At 55.4% G+C, this 12,515-nt stretch overlaps 1 protein-coding gene across 2 annotated transcripts; it reads left to right on the forward strand.

The window, feature by feature from the left end:
- Window positions 1-9: 9 nt before the first annotated feature.
- LOC104050778 (DNA-directed RNA polymerases I and III subunit RPAC2) lies at window positions 10-8,538 on the forward strand. 2 transcript variants are annotated; one of them, XM_064463464.1, is made up of 6 exons: window positions 60-119; window positions 2,648-2,822; window positions 4,989-5,086; window positions 6,770-6,846; window positions 7,922-8,004; window positions 8,354-8,538. In XM_064463464.1, the coding sequence occupies exons 2-6, from the start codon at window positions 2,769-2,771 to the stop codon at window positions 8,399-8,401; spliced, it is 360 nt and encodes a 119-aa protein (XP_064319534.1). In that variant the 5' UTR covers window positions 60-119; window positions 2,648-2,768; the 3' UTR covers window positions 8,402-8,538. The 2 variants fall into 2 exon arrangements, with proteins under 2 accessions (XP_064319535.1, XP_064319534.1); XM_064463465.1 differs by lacking the exon at window positions 2,648-2,822 and having other exon boundaries at window positions 10-119.
- The last annotated feature ends 3,977 nt before the right edge of the window (window positions 8,539-12,515 follow it).

Raw genomic sequence — 12,515 nt, forward strand, 5'->3', positions numbered from 1 at the left:
CCCGCGCGCGGTGCCTGTCGGGAGTCGTGGGGTCCCGCCGCGGCCGCGCGGAGCCTGCCGGGAGTTGTAGTCCGGCGGCCATGGCGGAGGAGGGCGAGAGGAAGGCCGCGCTGGAGACGGTGAGTGAGTGACGGAGGGAGGGAGCGAGGGAGGGCGGCTGCCCGCTGAGGGGGACAGGGACGGGGCAGGGCTCGGCGCGGCTCTCCCCTGGCACCGGCAGCCGAGGCCGCACCGGCGCTTCCCGGGCCTGGCGGGTGCCGGCTCAGTGAGGAACGCTGTTGCGGCGTCGGGATAAATCGCGATAATGAGGGTAGATCCAAGGCAAAATCGCATCCCGGGGCTTCGTCCCGGCAGCGGGGCGCGGCACCGGTCGGTTTGCAGGCCGGCCCCGCGCTGCCTTACGGCCCGGCCGTGCGACCCTCGGGCACGGCGCGGCCCCGCACGCCTTTTTCAAGCCCTGAAAGCGCCCGGCCGTGTGTGGCGTGGAGCCGCCGCTCCCTTGCGGTGTCTGCGAGCGGCACGGGGAGGAAGGAGCCGGGGAGACGCGGGAGAGACAGCAGGAACCTGCCTTTTAGTCGAATGTCTGAAAGATTCAGCGTTTGGCCAGCAGGAGCCGGGCAGGGATGGGGCCCCTGTGCTCGGCACTGGGGAGGCCCCACCTCGAACGCTGGGCTCAGGTTTGGGCCCCTCGGGACAAGAAGGGCCTGGAGGGGCTGGAGCGTGTCCAGAGAAGGGCAGCGGGGCTGGGGCAGGGTCTGGAGCACAAGTGTGCTGGGGGGCGGCTGAGGGGGCTGGGGGGGTTTAGCCTGGAGAAGGGGGGGCTGAGGGGAGCCCTTCTCGCTCTCTGCAGCTGCCTGAGAGGGGCTGGAGTGAGGGGGGGGCTGGTCTCTGCTCCCAAGGCACCAGTGACAGGATGAGAGGGAACGGCCTCAGGCTGCGTCAGGGGAGGTTTAGGTTGGGGATGAGGGAAAATGCCTTCCCTGCCAGAGGGGTCAGGCCCTGGCACAGGCTGCCCAGGGAGGTGGGGGGAGTCACCGTCCCTGGGGGGGTTCAAACACCGTGTAGCCGTGGGACTTGGGGACACGGTTTAGGAGGCCTGGGGCTGTTGGGCTGGGGGTTGGACTTGATGATCCCAGAGGTCTTTTCCAACCTTAATGATTCTATGAGATTGTCCTATAGGGAACCAAAGCAGCTAGAGGTCGGGCCTAACCTGTTTTAAAACTGCTTAGGACTAACATTTTCTACAACAAGCCTTGCATTTTAAAGATGAATTGTCGAGCCCTGCAGAACACCAGGCCTCGGGCAGCTTTCCCTGTGAGCCGCCGGCCCCAGCAGCGCACCTCGCCTCCTCTCTGACACCCGTTTCAGGTTGCAGAGCCCCGCGGCAGCAGCTCTCGGACCCTCTCCCCGCCTGCGGTACCCATTGCAGGCGGCAGAAGGCACTAGGTGGCACTGCACTTCATGCTAACAGGGTTGTTGGGCTCTCAGCTGGCGGCTCCACCGAGACACGGTGACAGGGGGAGCTGACACAGGACTGTCGGGTGCTCCCTGCACCGGTCTGTCTGTCTGTCAGTGGAAAACAGGGGGAGCTGAGCTCCAGGGCAGCCACGCAGGAGAAACAAGTGGGCTCTGTAAGTCGCCTGGCTTTAAAAGCTGCCTTTGGGGAAGGTTTAATACAGTGGTTTTCCATAGACTGTCAATCTACAGCCCCGAAACTTTTCCTAGTGGCACAAAAGACCCTAGAGCCTCTTACCCTGGTTTCTGCTAGTCACCTTCTCCAGGCTCTGTAGATTGTATTCTTCTCCCTAGTTGTGCAAGCCACAGGCTGAAAGCCATGATTGCACCAGGAAGCACAATCCTAATCCTACAAGTCTGATGTGATGAGTGAAATTGATCTTTGGAGAGCTGCAGCTACTAGAGGGGCTGTTGGCAACAAACTGTGAGGAATGCAGTACCATACAGAAAACAGGAGGACGTGTAGAAAGCGATACTGGCTTACGAAGACCAGCAAAAGACTAAATATTCTGGCACAAAAGACGAGTTATGCATAAACTGCAGCAAGTGCAGGAACAAGTGAGTTGCAGGACTGTTCCCCACCCACTTCACGTCTAGCTGATCCCATCCATCTCAGTGCTGTGCTAATGTATCCGCCACAGCACTGCCCAGGCACCAAATACTACGTTAAATAATTCATTATCATAAATCACAGCCCCTCTGAGCGGGAGAGCTTCTGGATGATGCGAGATTGCAGCTCTTAGGCTCGTGGAGCCGGTGGAGGAGGAGGGCAGCCGATGCATGGGCAGCTGGGTCGCAGGGGCCGTATCCTGACCTCGCGGGGAGGGTGTAACCCGGATTGTCTTGGGGGAGGTGCAGGCTTTTCCATTTCTGATGTCTCTGAGGGGCTCAAGTGAATTTGATCAATCCTAAAATTGCCTCAGGATCTCATCGACTTTTCCTTCTGCCTCTACCATAATACAAGGACAATCTGGTAAAGAGACTAGCAAAGCAGTGTGTAACCAAAGAGGAGAAACTCCAGGCAAGCTGAATTCTTTACTCCAGGGCATCAGGGCTTTTTTAGTTTGGTTTTTGTTTTTTTTTTAAAAAAAAAGTTGGCTCATAGGAGAACAAGTTTTCTTGTGATGAATAGTTTGATACCTGGACACCTTGGAGGTGAAGCTCAGAAACATGCTGAGAGATCGCAGCCGTCTGCCTCAGGGCACAGACCCGATTGCTGCAGGAACAGGGGAGAGTCTGTCCTTCAGGGGAACATGTCGGTTTTCCTCAGGAGCATCGGACAGCGTCTGTGCCAGACACCTGACCAGGTGGGCCGACAGCTTGATGAGAAGCAGTGAAGCTTATGGTCCTGCTGAGATCCAGAATTGTATCTGTGGACTATCCACAGGGAACAGGACAGAGAAATCAAGTCTCTGTGGAGCAGACAGGTTCAGCACAATGTGTTCCTTACAGCTGCATGAAAGAGCCGCGCTCTGGCTTTCATCTGCCAGACAAATGCACGGGGCCCTCGCGCTGTGCTAAGGGGCAGGGGCAGCTTAAATTCATTGGGCTGCTGCTCAGAGGCACTTGCTGCAGCTCCACAAGCTGGCCCAGCCACCACGCCAGAGACGCGTCCGTCCCTTCCTACACCCACGTGTTCCTTCAGCTCTGGGAAGGAGTCTGAAATTGCTGCAGCTCCCAGCGCTGCCTGTTGAACTCCCCATTATCCTATTTTTAAAATAATTTTTATGCAGCGTTTGTAACTGAGCTGTAAATATTTGATTGCTGTCTGGAAAAGCATCTCTTTGCCCCTGTGTGTGCAGAGCTACACCCGAGCTAAGGTGTTAAGTCCCATCGCGTGACCAAATTGCAGAAGCATCACTGCCCAGTGACCAAAGCTGTGCCTGTCTCATGGAGGTGCAGGGGACGCCTGGGATTTTGGCCCCTGGGCACACTTCTAACCCTGTGACTGGGTTCAGCGGGCAAACTGGGAGCCAGGTGACCTGTCCTGGTATGCGGGTGCCTCCTGAGTTTGTCTGCTCATGTTTGGGCCTGTAGTCTTTGGAATAAAAAGAGCTCTTAAGTACGATTGGTGCTAATAATTTTAATAAATACTTCCTTGCAAGGCCTCACGGTAGGAAAGACTGAGGCCAGCAGCTGCTTTTGGGAAGAGGGCACTGGGTCTAGCAAGCGGAAGAGCAGGCAGGGCGTCTCATCCCTGCCACTGGCTGCCTGAGGGACCTGTGGGAAGTCCCTTACGCATTGTCCTTCCACACCAAGGGAAGGCGGTTTTGCCACTTACTGCCTTATTTTAATCACTCAGCAAGACTTACTGCTTTGGTTGTGGATTGCGAGATGCTGGGAGGTGAGGGAGATCCTGTCAGTCAGACATCTGCATTGCACCTTCCCTTCCGCAATAGCTGGTATGCGGGGAGCCTGCCTTTGAGTTGTGCTGCAGGCCTGGGTGATCTCTTCCTCTGCAGAAAACAGTCTGTGCTTTCCTTCTGAACTGCTGAGTCAATTCCCCATGGCGACCGTACCTGCAGCAGGAGGAGCGGGGCTGCTCAGGGGATACTACTACCCGAGGGGAAACATGAAGGGTTATAAAACCCCTGGAGCAGTTGAGGATTTGGCCATGGGCAGGATGTGAAGAGATCAACGCTTGTCTTAGCCCAGTTCCGCACTTAACCTTGAAACCTCTCTCTGCTGCCGAGAGAGGAAGTGGTTGGGGGCTGTCTGGGCACATCAGGCTCCACGGTGGCTACGCTGAGCCTGGGGAAAGGTCAGAGGCTCAGCAGCCCTCTCACAGCTAAGCAATTAATTAAGCGACTTGTTGGCTTTGGAGAGGATCCCAAACCAGCCTTCTCAGGAAGCGTTAGCTGGTAAAGCTCTTTTTGGGTGCCGGAGCCAAAAGCAGCAGGAGGATTAGGGGCTGGCTGCTGGCATTGCAGGGTTCTTTACGTGTGGGGCTCAGCAGCCTGAGGCTCCCCAGGCTCACCCTCAGCGTGTGAATTTGGGCTTACAGCTCCTTTTGGTTTTGAGCTGGAATAAGATTTCCCTGCTGACAGGCAGCATTCCTCCCTGGGGATTTTTTGCCTGTCCCTCTCATTCCTGTCTAACCATGGACTGGTGGCAAGACATGGGGATCTCACCAACCTGAAGAGCCACTCCCAGCTTCTTTCCACCACGGGTCCCAAAGCCACAGCTTGCTTTGGGCTCCTCTTCTCTCCTGTGAAGAGGAAGGACGCACAGGCGCTTTGATAACTGGGGAGAGGTTTCTCTGAAGTCTGTAATTCTACAGCTTTCCCCCCTGCTGCGAAGGTGCTCTCGGTCACACTGCAGCACCCGTGGCGCAAGCCACAGAGGTGGCCCAGCCAGACCTACAAGCCCTCCCAGTTAACTCTGGTGAAGCTGAGCACAATAGTTCATCCTGTGGCTGGTGTTTGTTACCTCAGAGCGCCTTACAGCACCTCTTCTTTCCACATTTATGGCAGGTCCAGGCAGATGGGACAGATGGGAACTGCGTCACATTTGTGTTACACGATGAGGACCACACACTCGGCAACTCCCTCCGATACATGGTGATGAAGAAGTAAGTGGAGCCTCTGCGGTGCTTGGCATCACTGAGGGTACCTCTGGCGCCTGCTCTGGCCTTCTCCATACTGATCTGCAGCTCAGGTGTTGCTGGAACAGGGCAAACAATCAGAAACTACCTCTGTGTACACCTGTTAGAGTCTTTATATCACACATGGTACCAAAGGCTCCTTACCTACTACCTCTTTTCACATGATTCGCTTTTAACTTGTGCTCTTAGTGTCAGGGCGCTGAGAGCACTAACAGGCCATAATGGGCCTGACCAGCCCCACCCGGGGCCTCCACCCACACCCTGCCCATGGGTCCAGGCACCCCATTTAAGCTCAGCTCAGGGCTTTCAGTCCTCCTGAGCTATTTAGGAAGAGTATGGGTCTCTAGCCCAGCCTGGGCTGTGGACTCCATTCACCTGGATGCTGACCCACGCACTGACTTCCTGACCTGACATCAGCCCTTCCTCATCATTGTACTCCTGCCTGGTGATCACTGGGTAGTGCCTGACCCTCGTTACCCTCACCCAACCTGACACTGACCTGCAGATTGACTTCCTGGCCTGACCTCAGACCTCCCTCGTCCCCACAGACCTACCCGATGATCTGGACCCTTGGCTGACCCACCCACCCTGCCCCCTCGCTTGGGTGCTGTGGGCTAGCTAGCGAGGCCTCTGCCATGGCAGCTCTCGTGCTGTTCATGGCCCCCAGCTCCCCATCCCTTAGGGAACAGTCAGCCCTCGCTGCTCCTTGATGGTTAGCTATGGAGAAATGTCACATCTGACACGTGGAAGACTTCTGAATGTCTTATTTGGCCCTGGGTAAAATGATGTGTGACTCCACGTAAGTACATGTGGTCGCGCGGTATCTATTGTTTTCTGGGACCAGCACTGTCAGAAAAGAGGGTAGGAACAGCCAGTATTGAGCAAATTGATCATCTTTCATGCTTGCATGGAGATGCAGGAGTTAATGCTGGAAAGTAATTATCCTGCTGCCCCCATCAAAATATACAAATAGGTTCACCCCAGTTGCCCGATTTTCTTGAACTGGGCAGCGCTGAGGGTTTGCGACGATCTGCTGGTAAGCCTCAGCAGAATTATGGCAGGAAGTTCAGCGCGCCCTCTGAAGTGACAGTTGCATTGCAAATGTCATGCGAATTCCTCTGATAAGTCACCATGACAAGAAAAACAGCAGGCTTCTTGCAAAGGGCTGTTCTTTCTGCTGGGTGCACAAATGTTCTACCAACCACCTCAGCTTACGAAGGTGGATGCCACGTGGCCTGGAGACCACCTCAGGACATCCCTGCAGCACCCTAGACCCATCAGCCTCTTCTGCCCAGCAGAACTGCAACAGGTTTGCATACAGCGAGGTTTCCAAGTGCCCGGGATCCCCTGTTTGAATTCTGCAGGCCTGCCAGTGGGCGGCTGGTGGTGCCGGGATGGTGCCTGTGATCGTGCCAGGCATGTCCTTCCCCTGCAAAGCTCCAGCTGCAGCTCAGAGACAGGTGGGGGAATGTGAATAGGGTTACACAGGCGGTTTCCCTTCAGCATGTCCCTCCCATAAGACCCTCAGTCATTCTAGAAACATGCTGAGCCCCAGCAGGTCTCTGGAGGCTTGAGCCTCTGACTTTCCTGGGATTTGCTGTGGATAGGTGTGGGTTTCACTGCTCTCTTCCCCTCTCTCCCCTCCTGCAGCCCTGACGTGGAGTTCTGCGGCTACTGCATCACGCACCCCTCTGAAAGCAAGATCAACTTCCGGATCCAGACCAGAGGTATGGGTGTGCGCATTGCCTTTGTGTCCAGGGCCTTTTTTGCGTGTGTCATTGCCCCTGCTCATGTCAGATTTCCACCATGAGTCATTGAAATAAAGAAAAACACTTTACTCCCTCTTCTCCGCTAGCCCCCTGCAACTGCAGTGCCCTGTTTCTTGGCTGGAGAGGCTGCTCTGAGCCGTTATGCTGCAGCTCTTGTGCTTCCCAGCTGTAGGGCTGAGGCAGCTGAGGCCCGAGGAGCCTTGCCTGGCCCCAGGTGCCTGGGGTGGCTGGCAGCAGGCACCCAGCTCTAGTGCAGGGGTAGAGCAGATAGGCTGCTCGCTGTCACAGGTGATGGGTGCTCCATCTGCCCCTTGATCAGCACGGGGATTGGAAAGCAAAGCCAAAGCGTGCTGGCAGAGAGCTGCAACGAGATAATTTGTCTCTGCTTCTCCTTCTCTGCTGTCTTGCAGCTTTGGTCATCAGGCTCTGCCCAATGCTCTTTTGAAAAGCCTCATCAGTCTGTGCTGTCTTTTGACTTGCCTCCCAGAGAGGACTTTGTTCCCTGATAATAGATAGCACTGAGAGCTGTGAGCCTCCTGCAGTCACTCACTCCCCCCAGCACAGCTACCCCTTCAGCTCAGCCCCCTGCCCTCCATCTAGGCCCTGCAGCTTTGTCCGCTGCCTAGAGGGGCGGTGTTATTTCATTCCTTCCTCATAGGACTGTTCCCTTGGGCATCAGATACTTAGAAGCCACTTTCTGGAAACAAGTATCTAGTTTGTGCTTGCTGACTCTTTAATTTCCTAAAACTAATTAGTGCTCGGGCTGTTTGCCTTGCCAAGGGAACCCCTTCCCCATGGGACTGACTGCCGGGTAAGTGTCTGCTCTTCCTGCGCCACCGCACTGAGCTCAGCTCTCAGCCTGCTGGCGGTGGGCGTGTGGGCACGGACCTGGTGTTAAGAGGCTCTCCCCAGCACGGGGACTGCCTTTGGGCATGGTGGTAACGGCCGCGCTGCCTTGGAGCAGCGAGGGAGAGGGCTACCAACCCCTCTGGAAGCCACCTCCCACTTCACTAACGCATTTTCTTTCCTGAAGGGGCCCTTCCTGCTGTTGAGCCGTTCCGGAAAGGCCTGAACGACCTGATGGGTGTTTGCCAACACGTGCTCAACACCTTTGAGGTGAGACTATTCCTGAGGAGCTCAGGGGCGTTTTCTATCTCTTGGTCTCAGAGGGGAGAGGAATGGGCTGAGACCTGTGTTGTAGGCACTTCTGACATGAAAATCCTGATAGTTTTTTCAGCCTTTCTCTGCCTGACCTGCAGCACGGCCTGGCTTCCTTTCCCTTGGAGTGACCGTAAAGCTCAGGCACTTCTGAAAGTACCTGGAGCTCTGTCAGAGCTTCTCGGGTCCCTCAGCCTTTCCAGGCACGGGACAGAGAAGTCACAGCCCAGACCAGGGTGGTGGCGCTGTGGTATACGAGTCAGTCACAAACATGCCCTTAACGCGTGTCCTTTGCTCTTGTTTGCAGAGGAGCATGAAGGAATACAGGGCCCAGAGGGAGGAAGAGATGCAGTAGCAGTTGGGGATGGCAGTCCCCATGGATGCGTGTAAGGTCCGTGCGTTACGTTCCCTGTGCCAAGAGTTTGGCTGTTTTTTATGACTGCTTTGATGCAAACCTGTATTTTCTCTAATAATAAAGTTTATTAAATTTGGTGCCGCGGAGGTGACGCTGCGTTCAGCTCAACACAGGTATGGAATATGACAGCTAGAAGGTGGCCCTTTCACTCTTCCATCTTATTTCTTTCCCTCTCCAAGTGCTGTGGCTGTTTCTTGCCCAGGATTTTCAGATTGCAGAGTTTGCAGGTAGTCTGGTGCTCAGAATTAGCCTGCCCCAGAGCCCGCGGGGAGCAGAGGGGTTCAGGGCTGTGTGACGTCAAGCTTTTAGAGAGGCAGCGCCTTCTCCCAGTTTAAGTCTTTCTGTTACTGGCACCAGTGCACCTGACTTCAACCGATAGGGCCAGTCTTCCTTTTTAAACACATCACTGTAAAACGATACTCTGCTCATTTGGGGGCTGAGATGAGTAAAAAATCCACTTGCCTTTTTCATCCCCCTGAAGAAAGCAGACAAAGGCGAGCCCAGGCAGCTCCTCGTGAGCAGGTTTAAAGGGTACAACACTGGAAGCCTGGCCTTGCTCGGCCCCGCTGGCAGCTAGCCAAGCGAGGGCCTTTTTGTCGAGCGTAACGTGGCATGAAATTGCAGGAGTTTCTCTGCTCCGTGCCGGGCGCAGGGTTGTGAACCTTTCCGGTTCGCTCTGCGCAGGGGGGACACCGCTTGTCTCCTCGGTGAAGGTCTGCGGTTACCAAAGGAACCTGCTGACACTCAATTAAGTATTTAGCAGACTTTGCAGACCCCCCGCTGCTTAATAAGAAACACCCAGAGATTTTCCTTTCAAACACCAGCATGTTTTATTAACATACAGAGGAATAAGAGGGAGGATGTAAAGTGTCAGGTTTTTCTCTATGAATTAATTCTTTCAAGTACGAATTGACAGACGTGGTCTCTCTGACAGGCTGGCGGCGGGGTTGTGTTCGCCGGCGTTAGGCCAAGAAGCCAGCTGAGCTCTGCGTTTCATAGCAAGGCTCCGTTGCCTCTCAGTTTGCTGCAATGGATTCATCCTGCCCACGCCAACGTGGTCCCGCATCCATAGTGGGTACCTGCTCTGGGTTTGCTTTTGGCTAATCCTGTCTGTTCTGGCTTCACGCTGAAACCCGCGGGTGGCTAAAGCGTGCTTTCACACGGGGATTGGGACGCAGCAGGGGCGCGTGGGGAAGAGGGGCTGTGCCTGGTGGGTGCTGGGGAGTGCTTCACCCCGCTGCGTTGGAGCAAACACAGGCTGGGGGACTTTCTGGTTGGAGAATTCCCCAGCCCAAGCAAGAGGGAGACATAAAAAAGCAGGAAAACGTTTTCCCCAGGGCAGGGGGTAGAGGGTGAAGGGGTGAATAAGCCATGAGCTGACTCGCGCACCTGGGTTCAGTCTCAGCCCAGGTGTCACGGAGATTATTTATCAGGTCTCAGAAGCCAGCTGGTCGTTGACCTGCTGGTCACTTCCTCCAACATCAGGGGATGCTATGGGCTGGTTATGTGTTCCCTGAGCTGGGCTGCAAGGACTGCTCTGTTCCTGGACATGTGCTGCCTGAGGAGCAGGGAAAGGATGAGAGTGCCCGTAACTGTACAGCTCTCCCGTGGGGATGGGCAATAGGAGCTGGCAGCAAGGAGCTGCCTTTGCATTTGCACTTCCATGAGCAGCTAAAACGAGACTCTACCTGCGTTCCTCCTTTTCTCCTGTTCGTTACTTTCCGTCTGCACTGAAACTTGCTGGTCTTAGTCTTGGTTGTGGCTTAAGGGAGACCTTCTAGGGCTGGGAAAGTGCCGTTTGGATGCCAACACAATGTAAGAGCTTTAAAAGGGTACCATTTCTAGCTGGTAGTTCAGCTGTCTTCTCTCCCTCCCCTCTCACTCTTGGACAAACTTTGTGATGTTGGTTTTCGTGGGAGACATCTGGGAAGAAAACACGAGGGGAAAGAGATACCAAAGGAGGCTGGAGTCACTGTTAAACAGCTGTGCAGCAAGCGGTAGCAATGTCCAGAGCTGGGATGAATTCACGGCAGTCTGTTGCAATATTAATAACGTGCAGATCTGACGCTGGTTGGTTTTGAAGCATTTAAGGCTAAAATGTTGATCTGAGCGTAGCTGCTAATGCAGATATGATTAAATCTGCTCCTGGAGCATAAAAAGAGACGTTAGCCACGTGGGGCCCAGGAGGTTAAGTAAGGTAAAAGGATTCCCCTGTGTGCTCGTAACTGGTATCTGTCTTGCGAATATTAGCACGTCCTGGCTGTTCTGCCTGTCCCTGGGAGAGGATCGTGCCTCTTCAGCGCTGGGGATGCTGCTCCTTACGGCATTACCAAAGGTCACTGCTGGGAAACCATCAGGATGCTTCGTTCCTCGCTGAAGTGCATGGGAGCTGAGCACTGAAACGTGCGGGTTCCCGTGCGCTGGGCAAGCGTGAGGCGGAACAGCCCTTGCTCGGCTGCTGGCAGGCACCGCGCTGCAGGGCTGCGTTTGCTCTTGTTTTGGCATGATAAGGCTGACTTTTACCACTCCAGACCAACTTTATTTTGCAGTAAGGAGGGCGGCGACAGCCAGGGACAGCTCTATAGCTTTAAACTCCTACGTTTCTCTTGTTTCTTTGCTATTTCACTTTTTTGACGCTTGTGGCTTCTCTACCAGGAGGACGTGCGGAGCTTGATGCTCTCTCCTGCTTCTTTGAGGCACTGGGTCCATTTTAGCTGGCTCATGTGTCCCCGAAGTATTTCAGCCCTCTAGAGAGCACTATGGCCGTCCCCCGTGTCCTGGTACAACAAGCTGGTGCCCACATCCCTCCCGGGTCTGGAATGATCTTGTTTCTGACGAAAGCTGCTTCCCCTGACTGCCCACGGGATCAACTCCGGTTATTTGGCGCTATTTCTTTGCGATTAAGCACAGCCCTGTGACTGGTATCGCAGGGTCAGCTTGGAACAAACCCGCTGAAACCCAGCGCCTGGGCCGGCAGAGGGGCCGTGTTTGTGCCGGGGGGGCAGCGATGGACAGGACAGGGGAAGTCACGTTCCCTCTGTGTGTGCGTGCTCATCCTCAGCTTGTGCTCGGTGCTGATTCGGGGCTGAAGCTAGCCCTGCTCCATGCATCTACTGGCCTTGAATTATCTACTGTGAGCCAGACTTATGAGCTTCACCTGGCAGATCTCCAGATCTGGCCCACAGCATCCTCTGCTCGCTAGGGTTGTCAGACTTCTCCAGGTTGTCCAGGCTATAAGGGCACCCACCCAAATCAGCCCCCAGCCAGCAAGTCCCCTGCTTACACAGCATTTCTCACCGATGTGACTCCCACGGTGGGGTCCCCCCGAGTCGGGGCTGTGCTCCAGGCCAGTGTAACGCACTGAGGACCCCGAAGGAGAAAGATGTTGGCTCAACCTGTGCCCAAAGCACCAGCCACTTCAGGTGAGCGGGAGGGGAGCTGTAGCCGTAGGGTCAGAGCGTCCCAGTTGGCACTAGCGTCCTAAATGCTGCCTGTTACAGGACTTCTTTCCCTGACAAGTGATCCAACGCCTCCATGGGCCTCCCCGTCGCGTGGCCTGACACGCAGACCCTTGTTCGAAGCGATGAGAGGTTTGTAATTAGTGGAAAACCCCCGGTGATGCACGTAGCAGCAGATGGAAAGGCCAGCGCACCCCGCCTGTCTCTTCCCCTCCCCGTCCCTTGCAGCTGCCCTGGCACCTCCCGAGCACGCTAGACCCAGAGCTCGCACGAGTTTTAGGGAGCACCAAGAGAGCGGCAACGGCGGAGGCGTTAGCCTGAAGCGAATCGCTCCGTGGCGGCTGCTCGAGCCCGGCAGGGCCGTCGCGGTGCGCAGGAGAGGGCCAGCCTCGCCCCGGCAGGAGACCGCCACGGAGCCGGGCCATCGGGAACTGAATTTGCCATAATTTGGGGTAGGGCAGGATCTGCGTGAGACATTCCGTTAGGCTTGATGTGCCACTGGCTTACCCACTGCTACATCCCGGGAGCGGTGTGAGGGGTTGATTGGACGTCACAGAATCCGTTCGCCTGTAAATGTGGACAAATACAGAAATACA

Source organism: Phalacrocorax carbo, chromosome 11, assembly GCF_963921805.1.
Source record: "Phalacrocorax carbo chromosome 11, bPhaCar2.1, whole genome shotgun sequence".
In the NCBI taxonomy this organism is placed as follows: Eukaryota; Metazoa; Chordata; class Aves; order Suliformes; family Phalacrocoracidae; genus Phalacrocorax; species Phalacrocorax carbo.

Coding starts and splice junctions, on each gene's coding strand:
- LOC104050778 (XM_064463464.1), top strand. CDS start 2,769: ATGTCGGTTTTCCTCAGGAGCATCGGACAGCGTCTGTGCCAGACACCT. Junction 5,087..6,769: donor CGATACATGGTGATGAAGAA/GTAAGTGGAGCC, acceptor CCCCTCCTGCAG/CCCTGACGTGGAGTTCTGCG. Junction 6,847..7,921: donor CTTCCGGATCCAGACCAGAG/GTATGGGTGTGC, acceptor TCTTTCCTGAAG/GGGCCCTTCCTGCTGTTGAG.